General features: G+C 35.3%; 2 protein-coding genes across 2 annotated transcripts; one reads left to right on the forward strand and one right to left on the reverse strand.

Annotated features, from left to right (window-relative positions):
• Window positions 1-4,855: 4,855 nt before the first annotated feature.
• Window positions 4,856-6,118, reverse strand: LOC131662061 (protein PHOSPHATE-INDUCED 1-like). Its single transcript, XM_058931743.1, has one exon. It carries the CDS (start codon window positions 6,013-6,015, stop codon window positions 5,062-5,064), a length of 954 nt encoding a protein of 317 aa, XP_058787726.1. The 5' UTR covers window positions 6,016-6,118; the 3' UTR covers window positions 4,856-5,061.
• Window positions 6,119-25,175: 19,057 nt separating this feature from the next.
• Window positions 25,176-26,710, forward strand: LOC131658415 (uncharacterized). Its single transcript, XM_058927710.1, has 4 exons — window positions 25,176-25,293; window positions 25,535-25,660; window positions 25,795-26,036; window positions 26,147-26,710. The coding sequence occupies exons 1-4, from the start codon at window positions 25,176-25,178 to the stop codon at window positions 26,708-26,710; spliced, it is 1,050 nt and encodes a 349-aa protein (XP_058783693.1).
• The last annotated feature ends 343 nt before the right edge of the window (window positions 26,711-27,053 follow it).

Genomic DNA, 27,053 nt, shown 5'->3' on the forward strand with positions numbered 1-27,053 from the left:
GAGAAGATATTAGCACCCCTCACACCTTTTGAAAATCTATGTTTAGGCTAAAGCGGTATGTTTGCAAAAAAGATTGAGGTGATGAAAAAATAATTTTTTTTGTTTTTTTTTGTGCTTGGCAAGACATCACTTCTTATGCCTACACACCCCTTCTGTGCAATAGGGAAGTTAGAGCATTTTTAATTCATAGTAAAAAAACCACAGAGGTTTGTTTGTTTGGTTATTTATTTGTTTGTTTTTAAGGGAAAGACATTTCATCATCTCCGAGTGGAAAACACCATTTACCATCCACAAATAAGAGGGAGTGAGTATTTGCATCATCTTGATATGGAGAACTTTACTTGGACTTTCTCACAAGCATATCTCTACATTCAAGTGGAAAATATCTACAACTTGACCATATCTTTTAGGAGCTTAGGGTTTGCATCACTTCAAAAATAACCTAATGCTTTCCTTTGAGAACGGGTTTTAAAAGAAAAGTGCACAAATGCACAAAAAGAAAGTTTGATGATGTTTGTCTTTTTTATGGTTTTTTAAAGGGTTTGAATATGCTTAAGTGTCTTATCATTTATTAAGAAAAATATTTTCGGGGTCACTTGACAAAGTCAAGTTTTATTGAGAAAAGGTTTGAAGTTTAAAAACAATAATTTTTGAAAATAGAGAGAAATTTTGAAAATTGAAGAAGTGGGTAAGAGATAAAAATACTATCCTAAAGCATAAAGATAAAAGACAAGAAATAAAAGATCTCATTATAAGGTAGCCCAAGAGAAAGTCTTTGTGTGTGCAAGTGTACTAAGCACAAAATGGAGCAAACATTTGACATTGGTCAAAATGAGTAGCCATTTCTCTTTGGATTAAGCCACAAGATAAGCAACGCAAGCTAGCAAGTGTGGCATATGATCAGATGAATCCAAAAGTCTAAGATGAAAACCAATCATCATATGAAGCAAGACCACAAAGTATCAGATGAAATCACAACTTTCCAAGCCCAGATCAAAAGTTATCAAAATAAGGCCAAGTCATGATTTGAAGATCAAATGTTCAGATGAATCCCAAGGTCCCAGATACCACATATTGTGTTCTTCTTCTTCGGCAAGCGAGGCCTATCATAAATTCCTTCAAGTATTATGTTAGAGTGAATCTCTCGTTGTCAACATTCAGCATAGGGTCTCAAAAATTGGAGTCCGTATTAGGGGCCTATGAGAGGTGGCCTCTATGGTGTCCTCTCTAAAGTTTTAATGACAACAAGGTCAAAAGTTGTAATGAAGTTGGAGGCAATAAATTTCAGCTCTCTGATGATGGTGACCCAACAAGAAAAACATCTCAAGCCTCATCAAGAAAAGAGACTCAAGATTGAAGTGCTTATATAATTGTTACATATGGAAATGAATCTTGAAGCCTCATAGTAATGAGAAACAAGAAGAAAGAAAGCTCGCCAAGTTGTGTTTGTCTGAGTGGCTAGAGTTTTGTAAAAGTAGGGGAGTAACTCTTAAGTTCTAAAGCAACTCACACACGTACTTAAAAGACTTTTTCTTACTATTGTATATTAAAAATATTTTCAAAAACGATCCAAGTGATTAAGAAATTTCCCATTTATTTTGAACTATCCTATCATTTGAAGACTTAAGCCAATCGATTGGAAAAAAATTTGGCCAACCAACCAATTGGAGCATTAAGCCAATCGATTAGAGAAAGGCCATACGTTTAACCAAATAATTGGAACAACACCTTAATGAATTGCAATAGCTCTATATCCAATACTTCCATATTGGGCAAGGCAATCAATTAAAAATAGTTCATACAATCAATTGGAGCATCAAGCTTAGGGCTGTTAAAAAAACCATGAACTGAACTGAACCGCCAAATCAAACAAAACTAAGGATTAAATAATTAAACAATTATGTTTGGTTAGTGAACCAAACCATATTACACAAACAATTCTAGAACCAAACCGAAACTAAAATCAAATCGAACCAAAACTAAAAATGAAAAATACTAAAAATAATTTTAAAATTTTTAAAAATATGGAAAACAATTTAACAGCTCGACTCTTAAATAAATGGTTTGGTTCGGGAAAATTTGTCTTATAACGGTTTGGAATTTTCAAACGGTATACCAAACCAGTGATTATGGTTCAATTCGGTTCTGAGTAAATTGAAATGGTTCGATTCAATTTGAGTAAACTTTTACTATGGTTTAGTTCGGTTTGGTTTGGTTTTCTCCCTGAATTGAGCTATGAATAACCCTAATTAAGCCCTTTGATTGGCTCATCAATTCTTCCCATGGATCATTTCCTTTTCTGGTTTCTTCATCTCTTATAAAGGAGGCTCACCTCCTCTTTATTTCACGCCACTTTTCAAAGATTTACATTTTTTTATTTATCTCTCCATTCTCTCTCTTTCTCTTTCTAGAAAAATTAATTTGTCACTTAAGTTACCTTAGTGCTTTTGAGTGACATTTTAATTGTGAGAAAGAGTTTGCAAGTGGTCGTGCAGGTTATTTAAATTCTTGAGAGTGCGATGCTCTTCGGAGATTGAGTTTGGTTTGTCAAATACATGGACATAACTTGTAAAAGCTCAAATTTTATTGTCAAAATCCCAAGAATATATCTCTTGGGAACATGAGTAGGGCAATGTTCGGCCGAACCTGGATAAATTTTTGGTGCAATATCTCTAACTCTTATCTTCTTTAATTTCTACTATTTACTCATTGTTCTTTATTTTCTGTTATTATAACCTGTCTTTAAGAAACTACTGACACAATTATAAGTATATTTGAGAAAATCACAAAAGTAATCACGACTTTCAAATACCACAATTCACCCATTCCCCTTTTGTGCTTGAAGTCACTTGTCCAACAACTCCAAAAGCGAAAGCTCTTCCATTTCCTTCATGTGGCTGCTCTAATTAGACTCTTTGACCCTTTATTGGTCACATTGAATTATCCAAACTCACCATCTTGGTAGCAGATATTTCAGAACCAGATATCGGGTGGAAATAACTGTCCCTAATGCATTAATGGCATATTGGCCCAGGATGATGTTGTAGGGAGACCGAGCATTTATTATTATGTGTTTGACTTTAATCGCCTTGGAGTCCACTCCCTCGCCACAAGTTGTCTCTAGGGTTACGTGGTCCTTCACTTGTATCTACTTACATAACCATCCTATCAAAAACCCTGAAACGCTTTTATATCGTTATTAAGTTGAAGTTTCTAGAAAGTGTCCCTGACTAGAACAACATGAAAACTCCCAAGATCTATCAGGACTTGCTTGATATCCCAGTTTCCATGTTGCACACTGATGAGCACGGGGTCACTATCAAGAAGGAGGCTTCTAACGGTATCACTGTTAGAATAGGTGATGTCGATTCCTAACTCTCCATGCCTCCCCCCTTTGGAGAAACCAAGGGTTATTACGTTCGTGGTCAGCACATGTGTAGCGTATTTCCTCTAAGAGAAGTTAGAGTTATCTACACTGACGAAACCCCTAGCCATGGTGTAGAACATAGAGTTTAGAGTTTTGTTGGTCATCTTCGGAGGAAGATGAGAAGGATGATAATGAAAGAGGTGTGGCCCAGGATAGTTTTATCGAGGTTTCCCTGGTGGGGGTCATTGTACTTGTAAAAAAATACAGGAGTGTGTGGTATCCATATGTCGGTAGGGGATACTTAAAGGCCTTTGTAGTTAACTGTGGTTAGGGCATGCCCACGCTAGTGAAAGATCTTGTTCATTGATGCTTAAAATGCTAAGAGAGGGCTAGCTCACGTGATGTTAATTATGCTTGCTGCCTAATTGTCCTTCCTGGCCTCCTTTCCAAGAATGAGAGCAACATAAGTAAATTTCTTCATAATTGCTTCTTGTATCTGACAAGCCCCGAGAAGGTCATCTTTGATCACAATTGACAGGTCTACTAGAGTCTTCATGATACTTCAATTTTAAATGCACAGAAGATGATATGACGTCAAAGGGTGCTATAATGACTAGCTTAGAATGCCGTTGTAGGCACTTTCACATGGCATCGCAAAAAAGCGAATATTCATAGACCTTATCTCACTCCTTTTCCCCGAAGTGGCCAATAAATAGATATGTTTGCACAAACAAATAGACGAGTTATTAAAAGCAAGTAAACAAAAAGCGAATATTCATAGACCTTATCTCACTCCTTCAGCTATAAACTTTGTATTAGTCATTTCTGGTTTTGATCGATTAACTCTAACACGGTTAAGTGTTTTATATATTTAGAGCCCGAAGCTCTGATATTAATTGATGGAAAAAGGTAAGACACAACAAAGGGGTTGGATTGTGTCCTTTTTAAATTTGTTTAAGTATTAAAATTTAGCTTAAAGATAGAAGTAAGATAAGTAATAAATTAGAGGTTTATGTTAAATAAGGAGTGCCAATGTGGGTGATTAAATATAGTAGTGAATAATATAAGAGAATATAAAAGAAAAACACAAGAAAACTTATCGTGGTTCACCAACTTGTAGTCCAGTCCCCACACCCTGTGAGATTATCCTTTGATAATGTGATAGAACTAGCACTATACCTGTTATCCTTTGATAATGTGATAGAACTAGCAATATACCTGTACTAGTTTTAGGCTAATGCGAAATACCCAACCAATCAATTAATTGATTTTCATTTTCCCACTCTCTCACCTGTACTGGTTTTTGTTCTTCTACCCGTGGTTTTCGAACAATACCGACCCCAACCCCCAATGTCCAGCATTACCCAGTACCCAATTGAGCCAACCCGTAATTAATAACTGGACCCAATCCGTGATGAATAAGTACTGTCCCTAATCTCAGTTTAGCACTACAAAACCCAAAAATAGAAAAATAGATTAAAAACAATCTGCTAAAATATGATATATTTAAAACAGCAAACCATAGTACATTTGCTTGTTCATCGTTACAAAATCCCCAAAATCAAAAGATATCAAAAAATTAATGAATTAATCCTACATAATTGATTATTTGTACAACACCATTCTACATAATCTCTTGTTCCTAACATAGTAGCAGCAGTGGTAGAGTAGAGTAACAATGCTAAATCCTTCCATCACACAATTGTTGAGCAAGTAGCAGTAGAAGGATCATACAAAGCAGGAAGAAGATACTTCCTTCCATTATCACCATGTGCGTTGTAGCTAGCGCCAGTAGTAGTATCAACAAGCAAATCACCAGCATAACCAGGGTAAGCACCTTTCCCATAAACACCAGGACAAGCAGAAGCAGCTTCAAGAGGAGCTTCAGAAGGACCCTGAAAGTACCCATTTCCAAAAGGGTTTGTTGCAGTTCCAGCCAAAAGACTAGCCAAATTGATCACCATTCCGTCAAGGCCAACATCGTTGTTTGGGGAAACCAAAGGTGGGCTTTGAGGCCCGTAGATTGGTTGGTGAAATGGCCACGCGCATTGACCTGGACATTGTGTTTCGGAATTACCAACCCAGATGTAAGCGAATTTGTAGCTCTTACCCTTTACAGGAACAGCAGAAGAATATGAAGAACCGTGAGTTCCACATCGGTCCATACAGAAACGTTCAACAGCAACATCAGCGGATGTTAGAACAACGTTAATGGAGTCTTTGTTGTCTCCTTTAGAAGCTAGTTCGATAAGGTTTTTGCTTGTGAGTGATTTTCCAAGTGAGTAATTCTCGTCGAGAATTTGCTTACTCAGAGTAAGAGAAAGCTGTGAAGCTTTCTTCTTTGAGGTGAGGTGATAGTATTTTTCAGTGGTTTTCCACCATCCGGAAACGGAAGGTTGGTTGGGTTGAGAAGATGGAGAAGAGAGTGAGGTGAAAAAATCAGTGATTATAGCTTTTTGGGATGGTTTGAAGTGACCATACCAAATGAGATTCACAGAGATTTTACCATAGAGTAGAGGACCGTTGTGGTAGTGAAGAAGCTGAGATTGGTCCTGAACAAGTTCATTCAGATTCCTAGCAGCTAAAGAAAGGTGAAAAACTGAGATGAGAAGAAAGATTTTGAGAAAACATTCAAAATTGGAAGCCATTGCTAAAATTGTGAAAAGAAAACTGAGGCAAGATTAGAAACAGCTCTTTTTGAAATGGATTCGAGTTATAAGAAGGATTTTGTAAATTGGTGTGATTTAGATAATGTGTGAAGAGTGGTTTATATAGTGGTAGCCCAGGTGGGGTTTTATTTTTATTGATTAAAATTAAAAATTAAAAAACTTTTTCTAGTAAAATTTAACAGTGGGATACAGAAACTTGCCAAGAAAGAAAAGAGAGAGAAAGTAATTAAAGAGTGACTTTTATGTGTGGGAAGTGGTTAGCCTTACTGGCATTTACGAGCCACGGCTTGTCCAGTAAGCAACCCAAAGAGGGACCCTTCATTCAGTACTGTTGATCTATCATTCTCACGTGAATTTCAGCATGTGTAAAACACGCGCGGGTTTCGGGTTTGTGTTTTGATGAAGCGTGAGAAACAAGCGTATGAAGTGAGGTGAGAGATAGTTAAAAAGAGAGGTGTTTTAGTGAGACAAGACACAAGAAGAAAGTGCAACCCTTTGTGGAAATAAGTGAAGGTTGGCTTTGTTTTGTGGGGTTAGCAATGTGACAAAAGCATGACAGCTTTGGCCAGTTGGATTGGAGAGGTGGGTGAATTGTCATGATTAACCCTATAAACGGATAAGTTATTGAAAATACGAAAAGGACGTGAGGGGTAGAATGGGAAAAGGGTAGGTGAAATTATGGAGAAAGACGTTGGAGATGACAGTCTGGAATGGTGTGTAATTTTTATGGGGAAGCGCGGATGAATAGATATACAACTGGCATTCATCCAATAGTGGAATTATGAATATTTATGGAGGTATCCGAGGAAGCACGTGATGTAAGCCCAAATATTCATGTCTAGGCACGTGACCACCACACTGGATTATTTACTTCTTTTGATTTCAAATTTCCACCTGTACTTCATGACTTGGCAAACACCATACGCCACTGCGCTTCATTACTTGCAAAGGTTAGGTAGGTTGTTTCACATAAATTGAATTCATTGCATTCATCAAAATTCACCATTGAGATTTTTAATAACCATTGGATTAAGATTTAATAATTTAATAATGGAATACATATAATACTATTGATTTTTAGTTTAAAATTTTTGTTATTGCAAGTGGATAACGGCAAAGTCATTATCTTGATTACAGAATTTTACAGAAAATGATATCACAAATATAGGTGTAGAATATTTTAAAGAAAAATTGAATTTCAAATTACTCGTGAATTGCAATAGACTAAAATAGAATCTTGCCCTTTTCAGTGACACATAAGCTGCTCCACTCATAATCCTTTTGTGAAAAAAATGTAGTTTTATGAATGAACAATAATTTTTATCTTCGCTGTCATTCTAAATTTCAATTCTTTAAATATATGAAAATTTTAAATGTGTTCAAATGTTTTTTTAGGATGTATTTTAAACATTAAATCTGTTTTTAATTAATTAGTTTAATCTATAAAATTACAAAAAAGAAACATATTTAAAATATATAGCATATATTTTAACGCATTCAAAAAATTATAATGATAACAGATTAAATGTTGATCACTAAAATAATTGCTTACCTGTCAATTTAATTTTGGGTTTTGATAACTATTTTATATTTTTGTTCTTATTTGCCGAACTAGAGTAAGCATATACCATGTGGATTTATTTGATGCTGATGTGGATATACTTGACTACAGAATATATGTGACATGTAAGATATTTAGAGTGATAATAATGTAAATAATTGTAAAAATAATCATAAATTATACTCAAGCAAGAGTGTGTATTCAACTTTCACAATCAAAAATAAAAATTCTATAAAAATCACTTTCATCCTAAGAATTTGAATTATATATATATATATATATATATATATATATATATATATATATATATATATATATATATATATATATATATATATATATATATATATATATAATGGAGAAAGACACCGAGTTAATTTTTATAATATGGTATCAGAAAGTTCGATCAACTAAACATGTAGAATCATGTTACCTTGGCCTTGTTAAGTGAACCCCCACTAGGTTGCTTATGAAATTGTTTCTTTCATTCATGTGTTATTATTTCGAAATTATTTGTCGAAACCTTGATTGTAGTTGTTTGCTTGAGTCGGTGTTGCCTTGTGGTCGTGATTTTGTCGTTGATTCGTGATCATGATTTCGTCATTGATTCGTGTCGTGATTCTGTCGTTGATTTGTGTTTCAATGTTGCTTTGTGATTGTGATTTGGTTTTGCGATCGATTTTGTTTTGAGATCGTATTCTGTGTTTGCTTGGGATTCGCTGTTTCTTTTAGGAGTGTTTGTTGTTCGATAATTTCTCAAGTGTGGTTTGTGGTTTGTGTTCGATGATTTGATGATTGCTTATTGCAATTATCTATTTGTTACTATAAAAAAATTGTTCCACGTGACCAAGAGATTTAGTTAAAAAGTGTTATTTCTATCATGGTTATGGAAAGCAAAAGAAATTATTTTTGTATTTGTTTTACTGCCAAGAATTATTCTTCTTAGGATTTTAAATTCAAAAATTATGTGAAGGGAAAGGGATTATGGAGTCACCTAGACGATGTGTCAAAGGCTTCTACAGAAAAAGTTGTGCTAGATGAGCGTGAAACCGAAGGTACTTAATTAACCACTTGGATCCTCTATTATTGATCCTCAAATGATCAATAATTTGCGCTTACTTTCAACTGCTCAAGAAATGTGGGTTTATTTGAAGGGTATTTACAACCAAGACAATGCACTCAAACATTTTCGATTGGAGCTATAGATAGCCAATTACAAACAATGTAATTTATCTATTCAAGAATATTATTCTAGTTTTCTGAATATGAGGACATAACAATCTGCTCCTGTTCAATCGCGGCTCTCCGAGAGGTTTATAAAACAAGTAGCCAAGATCAATTTCTCATGAAACTTCGCCCAAAATTTGAAGTTGTTAAAGGTGTTTTGCTTAATAGAAATCTCGTTCCTTCTTTGGATACATGTGTTAGAGGACTTCTAAGGGAGGAACAACGTCTCATTACTCAAAGAGCCATGTCTCATGAAGTTGTTGTTTTTGTGTCTGTGGTGGTTCCATGTGCTGCTTAGAGCCTTCTACAGTTATTGATCTTGATTCCCCTATCTTTCTTTTTAAAAATCATTCTGATTATAGTGATTTACATACTTTTAAGTGTGTGTGTGTGTGTGTGTGTTTTATTCACTTATCTCAATTTAAAAAGCATAAGCTCGGAGCATAATCTGTTCAATATGCATTTATGGGGTATAGTCATTCTAATAAGGGTTTTGTGTGTTATGATGTCTCTAACCATCATTTTTGCGTTTTTATGATTGTAACTTTTTTTTATAATGAGTTTATGTTTTCCCATGTTTCTCTTGCCATTAATAATATTGTTACTCATCCTAAGTTTTCTATTATTCCTCAATCTATAGAACGTTATAAACCATATCACGTATATGTCAAAAAAACATCCACAATATGTTCCCACACCCTTTTTGGATGCTAAACCGTCGCCTGATCCTATACTAGTTGAACCACGATGTTTTGGTCAAACATTTCAAGCACCAGATAGATATTTACCAGATAGGTATGATTCCACGCACACTTCTCTAACTTTCACACTGTCTAGCATATATATTCCTACTTATTGCTCATAGGCTATGAAAGATGTGTGTTGGATAAAAGCAATGAATGAGGAATTTTAAGCTCTTCAAGAGAATTTCACATGGTATATTGTTTATGTCAAACCCATTGGCTGCAAATGGGAGCATTAAGTGAAATTGAATTATGATGGATCCCTCAACTGTTACAAGGCTCGCTTGGTTGTCTTAAGAAATAAGCAGAAATATATAATTGATCATGATGAGACATTTGGACCGGTTGCCAAAATGATAACTCTCCACTCTATAATATGTATAGTTGCTTCAAATGGATGGTTTCTTCATTAAATGGATGTGGAGAATGTTTGTCTTCATTGTGACCTGACTGAAGACATTCATATGACACATCCTCAAGGCTTGTTCTATTCATCCAAGAGTGTTTGCAAGCTTAAACGCTCCTTATATGGTTCGAAACAAACACCTAAACCGTGGTATGAGAAATTTGACACTACTATACTTTGATTCTCCTTTACTCGTAGTCAATATGATTCCTCTCTATTTATCATAGCACATCTACGAGTATTGTCTTACTTCTTCTATATGTTGATGATATGGTTATTATTGGTTCTGACCATGCATGCTTTCATTCAGAGACTTAAACAAGAATTAATATTGTGATGTTGATTGGGCAAGGTGTCATAATACTCTTGAATCTGTCACTGGTTGGTGCATGTTTCTTGGTTATTCATTGATCTCTTGGAAAAGTTAGAAGAAAACAAGAGTTTCTAAATCTTCTACTGAATTTGAGTATCGTGCCATGTCTGTTAGAAGCTGGCCTGAGGATCTAGAGGGGGGGTGAATAGATCTCACGAAGTTTTTCGGAATTATTTCGAACTAGAGCGAAAGCGGTTCTGAATCGACTTGCGTCTATTCTGGACCGCTATTACAAGGGTCGTATATGTGACAAAAACACAAGATAATTGAGATTGACGATGAAGTGATATGATATCGAATCAATACGTTTCACAGCTGAAAATCAATTAACTTCTAAATTGACAAACTTTGGTTTGCAATGCAGTAATAATGGAATAAGCAAAAAGACAAACACTTGGTGATAATGTTCAAATCGATGATGATTCAATGTGTGGTGAATTGTGATGTTTATGCAGAACCTTAATTCATAATTTTAACACTTGAATCGTTAATCAATTTTGCAATTATGACCAAATATGAACAGAATGTAAATGAAAAGGTAAAAGCGACAAGAACACGATATTTGTTCAGGCAGTTCGTCGATCGTCCTCGCTACGACTACGTCTGCCCCCAATTCCAAATTGAAATTGGGAAATCTTTCATTAATGTTGAAAGCAGTTTATACAAAGAAGAAAGCAAAGCGATAAACAATAAACCGAAATTATCGATCCTTTGAATCTTCTTCCCCCTTAATCTTGAGCCAGATCAAGGTGATCCAAGAGCTTCACTCGATCCCTTTTCTGCAGTGTCTTGAATTGCCTTGAACCCTTGTTCTTCAATCTTCACACTCAGATGGATCCTTGATGAAACCTCTTGATAAAAACCCCCAAGAAACACCTATCTTGGAGGACAAAACCCTCGGATTTTATTCACCAAAAACCCCACAAATCTTCACCCACTAGGAATCTTCAATTCCGTTCCATGGACGTTATCGAACTCGATCACTAACCCTCAATGCAAGAATGATTATGTGTAATTGTGTTGGAGATGATGAAGAACGAAGATGAGAAGACTTTGTGTATCTTTCAATCGTTGGTGTTGCATGCAATAATTGAACCTTGGACAATATATATGAGAGCTTATCAGTTGGAGAAGAGAAGAACATAAATTTTGGCATTTTTTATCAATTAGGTCGACCTCTTGTGGTGCTTAGGTCGACCTAACAGAGCTGCATTAACTTTAAATGATTTTGCTCCCAGTTAGGTCGACCTGTTAAAGAAGTAGGTCAACCGGAATCCACTTCAGATGCGTTTTGGTGACATTTCCTCAGATTAGGTCGACCTAGTTGTTGTGTAGGTCGACCTAGCAGAATGATATGTAGGTTTCTTCATTTTAGGTCGACCTGTAGTTGTTGTGTAGGTCGACCTAGCAGAATGATATGTAAATTTCTTCATTTTAGGTCGACCTGTGTTGGGAGTAGGTCGACCTGACTGCTGTTTTTCTGAGTTCCTCTTATTTTGCTTGTGTTGACTCGACCTGTATGCATAGTAGGTCGACCTGCTCTGTTATGAGTGATCAATGCTTGCTTTTCTTTGAGTTCTTCTGCTTGTACCTTGTTGCTTGTATGCTTGTTGAGTTTGCCATGAATCAAAAACATCTTTATGAGCGTGATCTTGTATTCACATACTCCCCCTTTTTGATGATGGCAAACCGGTAGTAGAAGCTTTGGCAATAAGTGGTAAAAGCTCCCCCGTACACTCAGCGACTATTCACTCAGCTGAGCTCCCCCGTACACTCAGCATCTATCTCCCCCTTTGACAACATCAAAAGAGATACAAGAAAAATAGAAGAGGAGAGTAACGAGAGAAACATAGATAAACCGCTAGCATTTATAGTATAGTAGATAAAAGGTAGATAGTGATAGCATGAGAGCCAAATATGTTTAAAGGTACATTAAAGATGAAACACATACATGAGCAAGAGAGATATATGTATGAAGTCACTATAAGCATGTTAATTGATAGCATATTATAGTATCAATAATATTTTTGGAAGTGAACAACAGTTACGTTACCGCTTTCTCAATATGTAGGTGTCAACTTTAGTGGCAGCCTTTGGTCAATGTGGAATCACGCCTGGCTTGATAGTGAACTACCTTTACGCTAAGAGAAATGTTAGCAAAAAATAGATATAAAGTAAAGGAATAACATTAATAGAGAACAAACGTGATTAGCCCAAATTAGAGATATCGAGTATCCCTAATTCCCTACGAATGTTGAAGTATTGCTCCGTTGCTAGAGGTTTGGTGAATATGTCAGCTAGTTGCTTCTTACTTTCTACATGTTCAAATATAACGTCTCCTTTCTCTACATGATCTCTTAGGAAGTGATGCCTTATTTCAATATGTTTGGTTCGTGAGTGGAGGACAGGATTCTTGCTTAAGTTTATTGCACTTGTGTTGTCGCACATGATAGGTATATGATCAAGCTTAATACCAAAGTCAAGAAGTTGTTGCTTGAGCCATAATATCTGCGCACAACAGCTCCCTGCAGCTACATATTCTGCCTCAGCAGTAGATAATGCAACCGATACTTGTTTCTTGCTATGCCAACTTATCAATGAATTTGAGAATAGATGACATGTTCCACTGGTGCTTTTTCTATCTGATTTGCAGCCAGCAAAATCTGAGTCGGAGAATCCTACCAAATAGCAGTCATTTCCCTTTGGATACCATAGGCTATAAGTAGTAGTTCCACGTAAATAACGCAGAATTCTTTTGACAGCTTTGAGGTGAGATTCTTTTGGACAAGATTGATATCTTGCACACATACACACACTAAACATAATGTCTGGTCTTGAGGCAGTAAGATACAATAGTCAACCTATCATACCTCGGTACAATTTTACATCAACCTCTTTCCCTTTTTCATCTTTGTCTAGGTTAGTGTTTGTTGCCATAGGTGTGTTAATCTCCTTCGCTTCACTCATTCCAAATCTTTTGAGCAGCTCTGTACAGTATTTAGTTTGACTCACAAACGTACCATGACCGAGTTGCTTGATTTGTAGGCCAAGGAAGAAATTTAGCTCACCCATGAGACTCATCTCAAATTCACTCTGCATAAGCTTAGAAAAATCTTTGACAAGTTTTGCATTAGTCGATCCAAATATAATATTATCTACATATACTTGCACTAAGAGAACATCTTTATCTTTTCTTTTAATAAAGAGAGTAGTGTCAACTTTACCTCTAGAGTACCCTTGGCTAAGAAGAAATTTACTCAATCGTTCGTACCAAGCCCGAGGGGCTTGTTTAAGACCGTATAGAGCACGTTTCAGCTTATAAACATGAGTGGGATACATGTAATTCTCAAAGCCGGGTGGCTGAGCAACATAGACTTCTTCATTTATGTAGCCATTTAGAAAGGCACTTTTAACATCCATTTGGAATAGTTTGAAGTCTTTTGAACTAGCATAGGCAAGCAAGAGGCGAATAGCTTCGAGACGTGCTACAGGAGCGTATGTCTCTTCATAATCAATACATTCCTCTTTATTGTAACCTTGGGCAACTAATCTAGCTTTATTTCTAGTAATAACGCCGTTTTCATCAAGTTTGTTACGAAAAACCCATCTAGTGCCGATTACTTGATGATCTCCCAGATGAGGGACTAAGTCCCAAACATCATTCCGTTTAAATTGGTTTAATTCTTCTTGCATGGCCATTAGCCAATGGTCATCAAGTAATGCGCCCTTAGCGTTTTTCGGCTCAACTTGTGAAACAAAAGCAAAATGATGACAGAAGTTACTTATCTTTGAGCGTGTTGTAACGCCTTTTGAGATGTCTCCTATTATGTTGTCAATTGGATGATCTTTCACATTTGTCCAAGCCTTAGGAAGTTCTTCATTATTTGAGATGCTTTCCTTTTCATTTTCATCATGAGACTCATCTTTCTCTTTCTCAGCATCTTTCTTTACAATACTTTCATTCTCGTCTTCCTTATCTCTGACAATGTCTTTAGTGGATGGACCTGCACCATTAAATGAAAGACCTTTCTCGGCATATTTTGTATAAGATTCATCAAAAGACACGTGTACTGACTCTTCTACTATAAGTAATATCTTATTATATACCCGATATGCTTTGCTAGATTGTGAGTAACCAAGGAATATGCCCTCATTAGCTTTAGCATCGAATTTACCAAGATTATCCTTACCATTGTTCAAGACAAAACACTTGCAACCGAATACATGGAGATGAGATTCATTTGGTTTTCTACCTTTTAGTAATTCATAGGGAGTTTTGTTCAGTATAGGACGTATTATTATCCTATTCAAAACATAACATGCGGTGCTAATTGCGTCAGCCCAGAAATACTTAGGTAGATTACCCTCATTCAGCATTGTTCTTGCCAGCTCCTCTAGAACCCGATTTTTACGTTCAACTACTCCGTTTTGTTGTGGTGTTCTAGGAGCTGAAAAGTTATGCTCAATTCCATGTTTATCACAGTATTTTTCAAAAAGATAGTTTTCAAACTCTCCACCGTGATCACTTCGAATTGCAACTATTTTGTTGTTCATTTTATTTTGACATAATCCTGCAAATTGTGTGAAAGCTGGAAAAGTTTGATCCTTACTAGGTAGAAAGATTGTCCAACAAAATCTAGAGTAATCATCAACAATGACAAAACCATAGGTGTTTCCACTTATGCTTTTAGTCCTTGAAGGGCCAAAGAGATCCATGTGAAGTAGTTCAAGAGGGCGTGATGTTGAAACCACGTTCTTTGATTTAAAAGAGATTTTTGTTTGCTTTCCCTTTTGATAAGCATCACATAGATGATCTTTTGAAAACTTCATTTTAGGTAAGCCGATTACTAAATCTTTTGTGACAACTTTATTAAGTAAGTCAAAGTTTATGTGGGCGAGACGTCTATGCCAAAACCATGAGTCTTCGCCTAGAGCAATTAGACATTTGGTACTAGACTTAGATACCTCATCCAAGTTTAGCATGTAGATGTTGTTTACTCTTAAGCCCTTAAACATAATGTCTCTTTTCTTAGTATGTTCTATTGTGCAGCCAGAATTTGTAAACATTACTTTAAAATCTTTGTCACACAATTGACTTATACTTAAAAGATTATGTTTAAGGCCTTTTACTAGCAGCACATCAGTTATAGTCGTGGTAGAAGGGTTACCTACACTTCCTTTACCAAGTATGGCTCCCCGATTGTTGTCTCCATAGGTGACATACCCCTTTTTCTTTGCTTGAAACTCAACGAAAAGAGATATATCTCCCGTCATGTGTCTTGAACATCCGCTATCAAGGAACCACAACCTTTTGGCAATGTCAAGACACTTTTCAGCTTTCTTTTTCTTGTGTTGATGAGCCATAAAACATAAGTTTGCTAATTCTTCTTCATCGCTTGATGAGCTTTCACTAGATGAATCACTTTCCCATGCTATGTAGGCTCTTTTAGATTTGTTATGACCTTTTCTTTGGTTCTTCTCTTTTTCCTTCTTAAGGTATGGACAATCCGGTTTGTAGTGACCGGGTTTCCCACAATTAAAGCAAGGCCCTTTGATTTTTCCCTTGTTGTTGTCATCTTGTTTGAACTTGTTTGATTGCTTTCTATAGTTGATCAAGCCTTTGTCAGAATGCTTTGCTCCATTTTTCTTTAGATATTTGTTGTATCTTCGCACAAACAGTCCCATTTCCTCATCATCGGAGTCTTCGTCATTACTTGTATCACTATCTTCTAGCTCTTGTCTTGAGGTCTTGGAGCTTGAAGCCTTTAGAGCTATTGACTTCTTCTCTACCTCTTTCTCCATGTTCTTTTCTTTCTTTGCCCTTTTCTCATGCATGTCAAGGCATTTAAGGTGTTGTTCATGTTCCTCTAGTTTACCAAAGAGAGTGGTAATGTCTAAAGTGTTTAGATCATTTGCTTCCTTTATTGCTGTAACTTTGGGTTGCCATTCCCTGTTCAAACATCTTAAGATTTTGTTAGTAGCAACTGCATTGGAAACAGGTCTATCAAGAGAATTTAACCGATTTTTCAGGTGAACGAATCTCTTCTGCATGTTTTCGATGGATTCACCATCTTCCATTTGGAACAGTTCGAACTCTTGAGTTAACGTATTGATCCTAGCTAGTTTGACATCATCTGTTCCCTCGTGGGCAACTTGCAATGTGTACCACATAGCTTTAGCGGATCTACAATGGGAAACGCGATAGTATTCATCAACTCCTAGAGCTGAGGTTAGAATGTTTCTCGCTTTCCAATCGTATGCATATCTCTTTTCATCTTCAGCATCCCAAGTATTTTCTGGTTTTGGAACAACTGCACCAGCTGCATTTGTTATGGTGATCTGAAAGGGACCATTAACAATAGCTGTCCAGATGTTCCTATCAATTGCATTGATATGGACACACATACAATCCTTCCAATAGCCGTAGTTTTCACCGTTGAAAACTGGAGCTCTATTATGAGCCCCTTTAGGTCCGGAAGCCATCTTTCCAATAAGTGTTTCACGTAGCACGGAATTAACCAAACTCTTGATGCCACTTGTTAGACGCTGGCCTGAGGATCTAGAGGGGGGGGGTGAATAGATCTCACGAAGTTTTTCGGAATTATTTCGAACTAGAGCGAAAGCGGTTCTGAATCGACTTGCGTCTATTCCGGACCGCTATTGCAAGGGTCGTATATGTGACAAAAACACAAGATAATTGAGATTGACGATGAAGTGATATGATATCGAATCAATACGTTTCACAGCTGAAAATCAATTAACTTCTAAATTGACAAACTTTGGTTTGCAATGCAGTAATAATGGAATAAGCAAAAAGACAAACACTTGGTGATAATGTTCAAATCGATGATGATTCAATGTGTGGTGAATTGTGATGTTTATGCAGAACCTTAATTCACAATTTTAACACTTGAATCGTTAATCAATTTTGCAATTATGACCAAATATGAACAGAATGTAAATGAAAAGGTAAAAGCGACAAGAACACGATATTTGTTCAGGCAGTTCGTCGATCGTCCTCGCTACGACTACGTCTGCCCCCAATTCCAAATTGAAATTGGGAAATCTTTCATTAATGTTGAAAGCAGTTTATACAAAGAAGAAAGCAAAGCGATAAACAATAAACTGAAATTGTCGATCCTTTGAATCTTCTTCCCCCTTAATCTTGAGCCAGATCAAGGTGATCCAAGAGCTTCACTCGATCCCTTTTCTGCAGTGTCTTGAATTGCCTTGAACCCTTGTTCTTCAATCTTCACACTCAGATGGATCCTTGATGAAACCTCTTGATAAAAACCCCCAAGAAACACCTATCTTGGAGGACAAAACCCTCGGATTTTATTCACCAAAAACCCCACAAATCTTCACCCACTAGGAATCTTCAATTCCGTTCCATGGACGTTATCGAACTCGATCACTAACCCTCAACGCAAGAATGATTATGTGTAATTGTGTTGGAGATGATGAAGAACGAAGATAAGAAAACTTTGTGTATCTTTCAGTCGTTGGTGTTGCATGCAATAATTAAACCTTGGACAATATATATGAGAGCTTATCAATTGGAGAAGAGAAGAACAGAAATTTTGGCATTTTTTATCAATTAGGTCGACCTCTTGTGGTGCTTAGGTCGACCTAACAGAGCTGCATTAACTTTAAATGATTTTGCTCCCAGTTAGGTCGACCTGTTAAAGAAGTAGGTCGACCGGAATCCACTTCAGATGCGTTTTGGTGACATTTCCTCAGATTAGGTCGACCTAGTTGTTGTGTAGGTCGACCTAGCAGAATGATATGTAGGTTTCTTCATTTTAGGTCGACCTGTAGTTGTTGTGTAGGTCGACCTAGCAGAATGATATGTAGGTTTCTTCATTTTAGGTCGACCTGTAGTTGTTGTGTAGGTCGACCTAGCTGAATGATATGTAAATTTCTTCATTTTGGGTCGACCTGTGTTGGGAGTAGGTCGACCTGACTGCTGTTTTTCTGAGTTCCTCTTATTTTGCTTGTGTTGAGTCGACCTGTATGCATAGTAGGTCGACCTGCTCTATTATGAGTGATCAATGCTTGCTTTTCTTTGAGTTCTTCTGCTTGTATCTTGTTGCTTGTATGCTTGTTGAGTTTGCCATGAATCAAAAACATCTTTATGAGTGTGATCTTGTATTCACAATGTCTCCTTCTTGCTAAAAAATACTCGAGCTTCGTGATATTTTGGGTGAACTTGGATTTCCCCAAAAAGAGTATACTTCGCTTTATGCTGACAATACAAGTGTCATTCAAATTGTTGTAAATCATATTTTTCATAAACGTACCAAACATATAGAAGTTGATTGTCCTTCAATTTGTGACACATATGATAACCGATTGATATCACTTCCTTATGTCAGTACTCAATTGCATATCACAAATATTTTTTACAAGGTTGTTCCACGCCCACGACATCAGTTTCTTGTTAAAAAATTGATTCTTTTGACCAGCCACATCAATTTGAGGGAAACATTAATCAGGATTAATCTTTGCCTATATTGTGAACAATTTACTTTCCTAGATTAGAAGGATAGTCATAATGATTTGTAATTAGTCGTTATAAATTGTAATTATTCATTATGAACTATAATTATCTGTAACTACTGACACTGTTGTATATAGTGTGAAATACAATAGAAAGAGACATCAAACTAATTTTCATGACAACTCTACCTTATTTACATATGTGTTCATTTTCTTTAAATATTGATGTCTTTTCTTATTTGGACAGCCTTAAGAATTGTACTAACTTATTTTCTTCTGAGAAACATATAAACAACAAAATATATTAAAGATTTAAATATCAAATTTCAATTTTTAATCACATATATCAATTTTTCACATAATTTTTTTTACACTTTATTCTATAAAAAAAATAGTCACATGTTATTTCATAGTATTTTTTAGTAGATTAAATATGTTATCTAAATTGTCTCTGGAGATGTTTGTTTTATTTAATGAATTAAATTAATTGTTAGATGAACAACCTAAATTATTGTCCTTAGTAAGAGTAAAATTTACTTGTAATTGTTTTATGTTAGAATTAGCATAGGAATAGGAAACGAGATAGGAAGGATATTTTCTAGTGCGGTGATGAGTGTTTTTGGTACGATGAAGTCGAGGAACTACAGGGTTAAAACTACATTACACAAGTCAGTAAAAATTTTAAAAAAACATTTAAGAGTGAAAATGAAAAGATACCTAAAATTGGTGTGTGTGTGTGTGTGTGTGTACGCGCGCGTGTGTGATGCTTATATAGGGTGAGTGGTTAAAATCACATCTGATTAATTTGACGCATTGTTTGATTAGGTATAACAGTGGGTGATAGGTCTGATATTGGGATCACATGCTCCATGTTTGCTAAGGTCTCACTATCCTCTATTTGTTGCTAGCATCTTTTGTGTTTGGCCACCCAATTGAGCCTTTGTTTGTGCCCTTGTGAATGGCCTGGGATAGTTTCCCCCTAAGTCCTTGCTACTAATTTTTTAAGCGAGATTTGTATTGCTCGTGCTACCCCTGACTATTTATCGAGTTCTCAAGTTGTCCTCTAGTTGAAGGACGTGGAAATGTTTTGAAGGAAAGTCGGTTGCATTGGGAACATGCACATTAAATGATCATCTCATAAATTCAACGTTTCTTAGATGACCTTGACGTGTGGTTCTAGGCCAAAAAGCGATAATGGAACTCTTTTTAGGGTACTTGAGTGTTTGGATAGATCTAGGTGTGATTATGACTGTTGGTAGCACAATTGTACTTTTTGATGATATCTAAAGTTGATCGTGTAAAATATGTACCAAGAGATACATAAGGAGTCCAAGGATAGCTTTTTTACCCTTTTCCCACTCTTGACACTTGAGTATTCCTCCTCTATTTCTATGTAGTTTCTTCAAGTTTTCACAAACAATTCATGTCGATTATTGCTCCGACGTATTTATGGTGTTTCTCTAGTGGCTTCTATGCACGAGACCCACCAAAATCACTTCTTTCAAGGCAACTACCAAAGTTTATTTCTCTTTTGTACTTGTTTCCCCTTTGCTAGAGTTTCTCGAGAAGATGGTTAAGAAAGATTTATAAGAAGAAATTACAGTTGAGGACGGAAGGGAGACAAATAGCTTCAATCTTTAGGATCTTGCTAAAGGTTTCATTTTTATTTCTTCCTTGAAGTTGGTATTTGTACATTATTGCATGAACTTTATTGATAAGTTAAGGGGAATGTAAGACGAGAATCTGGCTTGAGGCCCCCAGTCTTCACTGTCTTAGAGGTGGTTATCTATTCTTCCATGAGCTTTTCTTAGTATTTGATGTAGGGCTAGTACTTAGTTAGGAGATAATTTAGACTTATGTCTCCTTCCAACCCCAGCTTCTTGTGGAACATGAAATTCCGCCTCAACCCCTTATTAAATATCGAACATTAAACTCATCATTCCCTACAAATACCGCTACCTTGATGAATCAGTTTATAGTTTCTTCTTTATTTTGTTAGATCCCACTAATTATGGCTATTATATTGGGTTAGTGCTTTTGGACACTGAATTGGGCAATGAAGGAGTCCTAAAGCTCCTTCTAAGAATTATTACAACCATTGGGCAAGGTCTTGAAGTTTTGATTTTGAAGATGTGAAAGTGTAAAAGCTCACATGATCCGGCGCTTACCGTTGCATCTCTTTCCTATCAATTAATTATAACTGAAGCAATACTAATTCTTGAGGTACTAAGGCAATGGACATACAGATAATAAATATTTTAAACCTCTTATCTTTTTTATAAAAATCTTAAAAACCAATTCAAGAAAGTGCTTAAACACTAAAGAGGTTTGTTTGATCAATTAGGAAGGCAGTGGACATAAACGAAGAGAAACGTCTCAAAATTGATTAAGATGACTTTTAACCAATTAAGTGACATCGGAATTCAAAGTTCCTATTTGTGGTGAAATTGATTTGTTATCAATTAAATTTAATCAATTAAAAGTGTGAAAAGGAAAAAGGATTGTTTTCTTTTTAAGATGGATTATTTCCTAAATAAAAAGGCTTATACTTATTTTAAAATACATCAGTTTTCTGATTAGAAACTTTCTACTATCATTTTGCTATCATTTTTTCATAAAGTTTTTTTCACTAGAGTTGCCTTAGTGCCATGAAAATGAAAATTTTCATCGGAGACTTGTGTTGTGCTGAAATTGTTTATCCAAAGGTGTAGTTCCCTTTGTGATCCTTTTTAAAATAGATTTGAAGGTTGCAAGGTAAATGTATAAAAAAACTTGGGTGATGGTTATTGAGTTAAGCTTGTGTAAAAGCTCTAATTGTAATGGTTATTCAGTTAAGTCTGTGTAAAAACTCTAGGTTCTTTGTGAAAGATTGTTGGATTGATTCTATGCAAAAGCTCAAGTTTTTTTGTGGTTTGGGTTGATCTTATAAAAGGCTCAAGTTTGTTATAGCGAAAATCTCAAGGGGGAACTCTTGAGGATTGGAGTAGGCCAAGTGGTTAAGGCTGAACCAGGGTAAATATCTAGTGTGATCTTTTTATCCTCATGTCTTTTATTTCCTGTTATTTATTTTATGCTATTTATTTCTCTACATATTCTCTTTTTTATTATTTCGTTGCTTCATCTTTGTTTATTTTCTCTTTTAACATAAAATATTTTCAAATTAAAGTATTTCTTAAATCGAATTTTGAAATTTGATATCACAATTCACCCCTATTGTGTATGGAGTTACTTGACTAATGAATTCGAGGGAATGGGATGTTGATTCGGAAAAACGGTGCCACTGTCTCGTGGTTGAACCAGGAATATGAAATGGAATGTGAAAGATATCTTACAAGGCATTAATGCGTGCTTTTGGTGCAGTTGAGAGGCGTAGACTTGAAAGGTTAACACTCTAATACCATAGTCAATGAAATATTTGAAAAAAAATTAGAGTCAGGGTTGAAAAAAAAAACCTGAAACTGACACATGTGAAGCTTATATAAGGTGGGTGTTTAAAACCGCTTCCAATTAACTCAGGGCGTTATGTGGATAATTTTTTTATTATACCAGAATGTGAAAGATAGGTCGGAAGTTTGGGATAACATGCTACAGTCACTGCTCTTTTAACAATATGCTTTTTTATGAACAACCCACACCCATTTAACGATGAAGGGTTTACCATATAGAAAGCAAGAATGAAAATGTTTTTAGATGCTACTGATTTTGATTTGTGGGATTATATTCAAAATGGCCCTATTGTTCCTACTCTTTTCATTAATAATGAAGTAGTGGACAAATTGATTAAATTATGGACCACTAAAGAAAAAGAAACAAAATTTTAAAGCAAGATATTCGATGATAAATGCGTTAAAGTACTAAAGAGTACAATTATGTTTCTAACTGTAGCACTATTAAAGAAGTGTGTGACACCCTTGAAATAATCTTAGAAGGCTCTAATAAGGTCAAAAGGGAAACGATCAACACACTAGACCAAGAAGGTAAGACATCAAATGAGAATAAAGAATATATACAAAAATGGTGCTCGTGTATTAAAACTCTTGACTATTATTTCAAAAAGTGTAATTCTAATGAGTAACAATGACTCAAGAATTGGTATCTAAAACCTGATCGAGTACTAGAATATGGAGATTCAAATATTATTTGTGATTTACAAGGTAAGTAAAATAAGTTGAAGATCATCAAGAAACTGTTGTAGAATTTGATCACCCATGTAGTTTGATTTCATTTTATTGTAATCATTGATCTTTGACCTGCAAAATAATAAACAATTATATATACCTGAGGCGTGTAAAAACACTGTCCTTAAGGATTTATCCGCCTCATAAGCGCAAATCCCCCAGGATTCAACAGGTTCTTCTTAGATTCTTAATAAGACTCTGAGGCATCAGAACAACAAGAAATATTATTTGTCAGGAGATGCAACCAAAAAAAGAAGAAGAAAGGAAAGACAAAATATTTTTACGTTCTATTTTTTTCTATATCTTTCTTGTAAATGGTAGGGGACTTTATATAAGAAAGAGAAAGTTGGAGTAATTAAATTATTTGACCAATTTAAAATCATCATAAAATAAAATAAATAATAACAATTAATATTAAAAAAACACTTTCTTATATTTGTCAATTAAAAATGAGATAAAATCATTTAAAACTTTTGAAATATATTCAAAAGTTACAACAAAAACTCAAAGAGTTATAACAAATACTTCAATAAGGGGAAGTTTTCAAAGAGGAAGATTCAAATGTATTTGGAGCGTCATTTGAAGAATCATTTCAAGTGTCATTAGAATTAGATGAAGAGTTATCTGAAAATCATCTAAAGTATCATCTGAAGAATAATTTGAAGTGTCATTAGAATTAGATAAAGAATTATCCGAAAAATAATTTGAAGCATCATGAGAAGAATTAGATGAAAAATTATCTAAATAATTATATACAAAGTCATCTTAAACATCATCTGAAGTATCATTTGGAGAATCAAATGAAGAGGTAAGCACCTATTTTAAAATTACATGTGAAGATGATGATGAGGTAACCACTATTTCTATAAACAAATGTATGATTTAAGTGTAAAAATGTGTAAAGAAAATGAAAGTTAAAAAATGCATTGTGACTTATAGGATTCGTGTGAAATCCCTCGAAGATAAAAATAAAAAAATCATAGATGCATTGAATCAACTTAAGAAAATATGTTGTGAGTTCTAGTAAGTATGCAACTAGTGATTCATAAGTACTGAAATTAAAGATTTTCATAAAATATTAAGTAAATGCAATAAAGGCAAATCTAACCTTGATATGATCTTATCAAATTAAAGAGTTTCATAAAATAATATAGGTCTAATTTATCAATCAAATTATAATTATTGATCAAGTGACTTTAATCATAAAAGAAAAGCAGATGTGGAGCTACAACATGTTATAGAGGTGGCCATGACCACTCCAAACATTCAAAAAAATTATAATTTTGAAAAACAAGTGTTTAAATTATAATAAAATAAATGTATAACTAAAATTTGTTTCACCTATTAATTTGAAATACATTGTGGCATAAAAGTGAGTAAGTGCTTTTTGAGAGTTCGAGGTCTCAAGTTCAAACTTTATCACATATCACTAATAGTAATTAAACTCAAGTACGTATTCAAAATGGTATTCACACATTTCATTGAGCTATCAAACAAATTCATATAGTATTATCAAAAATAAAAACGGCCTAGCTCTACCACTATAAGAAGAGTAGTGTTGTTTGAAATTCGAAAACAATGTATACAATTATATTTGATTTGATAAAGAATCATAGATCTACAATAAATGGTCATCTCTAAGCGATGTCCGATTGTGAAATTTTTAATATACCTCTTATGCACACTACTATTTAATTTGGAGCGTGAATATAATTAGTAGGTTACACATGGTGATCCGATGAATAGTCTTTGATATCACGATACAATTAGTATTTAATCTATCTCATTCCTACAAAATTAACTTCTAAGATGTGATATATCATTTTATATAAAATAAATTAGACTTTATCCGTAAACAATGTGAGATATATTTCCTTTATTTTGTTGTTTGATATGAAGTCTTACTATTATATATTAATGAATTTTTTTTTTATAAACTTATTACTAATTTTGACTGATAAAATAATTTTAATAAAATAATTATGAGGACCATCATTATTTTAGTTAGTCTAAAATACCAAAAAAACAAATATCTATCTTATTTCAATTAAGAAAAACTATTAAAGAATGTACCAAGTTAGAAATGAGAGAATTTGTCTTGTCATCCCTCAAATTATCCCTGACACCTTTCAAAATGGTTGAAAAAACTAAAATGTCCAACAAAAATCATTTACCACATTTTTTGAAATCTGCGTGGATAACCGGAAATTTTAAATATTTGGGCGATACCGAAAATCTGAGCAACGTTACCGGAAATTTCGAGAAAACAAGTAAGTCTCCGGTATTTTTTACCGGAAATTGTGAAATTTATGGTATTTTGTACCGGAAATTTTAGAATTTACGGTACTTTGTACCGGAAACTTCAAAATTTCTGGTATCTTTATAAATTTTTAAAAATACTGCAAATTTTGAAATTTCCGGTAGTTTCTCCATTACTGAGAATTTTGAAATTTTTGAAATTTCTATTTTTTTAAAAATGTTATTTTTCTTATATTTTTAAATTTTTTTCAGTGAGGACTAGAGGCAGGGATGATACTGTTGCGGGACGGGCCATCGATAGAGTCGATGCTCGTGCTCGAGCTGATGCTGATGAGGCTGATACGTCAGTCTTACGTGCTGGACGCGTTCCTCCGACCGGTTCTAACTGAAAACGGAGGGCTGAGCAGGCGGGTAGGGGGTTCCGTGCACCTCCGCGCCAAGGTGGTAGAGCTTCCACTGCTGTGGACGGGCAGGTGCATCAGGATGAGGTTGAGCCGGAGGTTGTTGTTCAGGAGTCTGTGACTGTTGCAAGCAGCCGGTGGCCACTGCTGAGGAGCAGGTACCTGTTACTGATGAGGAGGTGCCTAGGGTTGAGGAGCGAGTGACTGTGGTTGAGGAGGGGGTTGCGGAGGAGCGGGTGATGCATGATACAGACACTACTACAGCTGCATCTACTGAGCTATCAGTATACACTGATGGAGTTTTTCCAGGAGGACCTTCTGACATGTCCATTTTGACAGGATATGCTGACCATGTCGCTCTTAGGATATAGCAGGGCGAGGTATATAACATTGCTTAAGTGTTTAATTTTTATTATGCAATTTTTATTACATACTGTGTTTTAAATGTATTTTTTTGTTACAGGAGCGTCCAGTGCTGAAGGTCACTTCTCACAGGTCGAAGTTGAAGAACTTCCTTAAGAGACCGATGCTTGAGCACGTGGCGAGGATAGTTTGGGACTTCTATTTGCTGGAATTTGCTAGATGCTCCCTGACGATGCTGGACGCCCCTCTATTATTAGCTTTTGTAGAGATATGGCACCCAGAGACCTCATCCTTCCATCTTCCATTCGGTGAGATGGCAGTGACTCTGGATGATGTGCATTCCCTATTTCACCTTCCTATTGCTGGTACGTTTTTTACACCATTTCATAGGGACCAGGCGACGACGGTGCACATGGTGATAGATGCATTAGATGTTAATGAGCTGGTTGTGCTCAAGGAGTTTGGTGACACTCGAGGCTTTCACCTAAGGATGTTTTGGTTGAGGAAGGTTTATCAGCCGCTTGTCGATGCAGGGAGTTATCAGGTTGCCGCTAAGGCGTACATGCTACATCTAGTAGCATGTACTTTCTTTGCGCACAAATTTGGAGTTTATATATATGTCCACTATCTTACTCTCTTCAGCGACCTTAAGACCCCGTATTGAGTTGTGGAAGTGTCTGCTTTGACGATCCTATACACGGTATTTGATGCCGCATCTCATCCTGACACCATACAACTTGTTGGTTATTTGAACTTGTTTCATGTATATTATAATTTTTACATGATTTTTTGTTTGAACTTGATTATTTTTATATTTCACCATTTTTACATGGTATCAATACACTTGGTTTATTTAATCCAAGTTGTCTAGGTATATATTTTAGTTTAATCTATCGCTACCTCCTAAGCCATACCAAATAAAACGTCTTCGATAAAAAAAATTTAAGTCGATCATTTAACATTTAACAACAACTATCTTGTCCATTCATTCTTCATACGAGTCAGGT

Source organism: Vicia villosa, linkage group LG3 (assembly GCF_029867415.1).
Source record: "Vicia villosa cultivar HV-30 ecotype Madison, WI linkage group LG3, Vvil1.0, whole genome shotgun sequence".
NCBI lineage: Eukaryota > Viridiplantae > Streptophyta > Magnoliopsida > Fabales > Fabaceae > Vicia > Vicia villosa.

Coding starts and splice junctions, on each gene's coding strand:
- LOC131662061 (XM_058931743.1), bottom strand. CDS start 6,015: ATGGCTTCCAATTTTGAATGTTTTCTCAAAATCTTTCTTCTCATCTCA.
- LOC131658415 (XM_058927710.1), top strand. CDS start 25,176: ATGTCCAACAAAAATCATTTACCACATTTTTTGAAATCTGCGTGGATA. Junction 25,294..25,534: donor CGGAAATTTCGAGAAAACAA/GTAAGTCTCCGG, acceptor AATTTTTTTCAG/TGAGGACTAGAGGCAGGGAT. Junction 26,037..26,146: donor TGACAGGATATGCTGACCAT/GTCGCTCTTAGG, acceptor TTTTTGTTACAG/GAGCGTCCAGTGCTGAAGGT.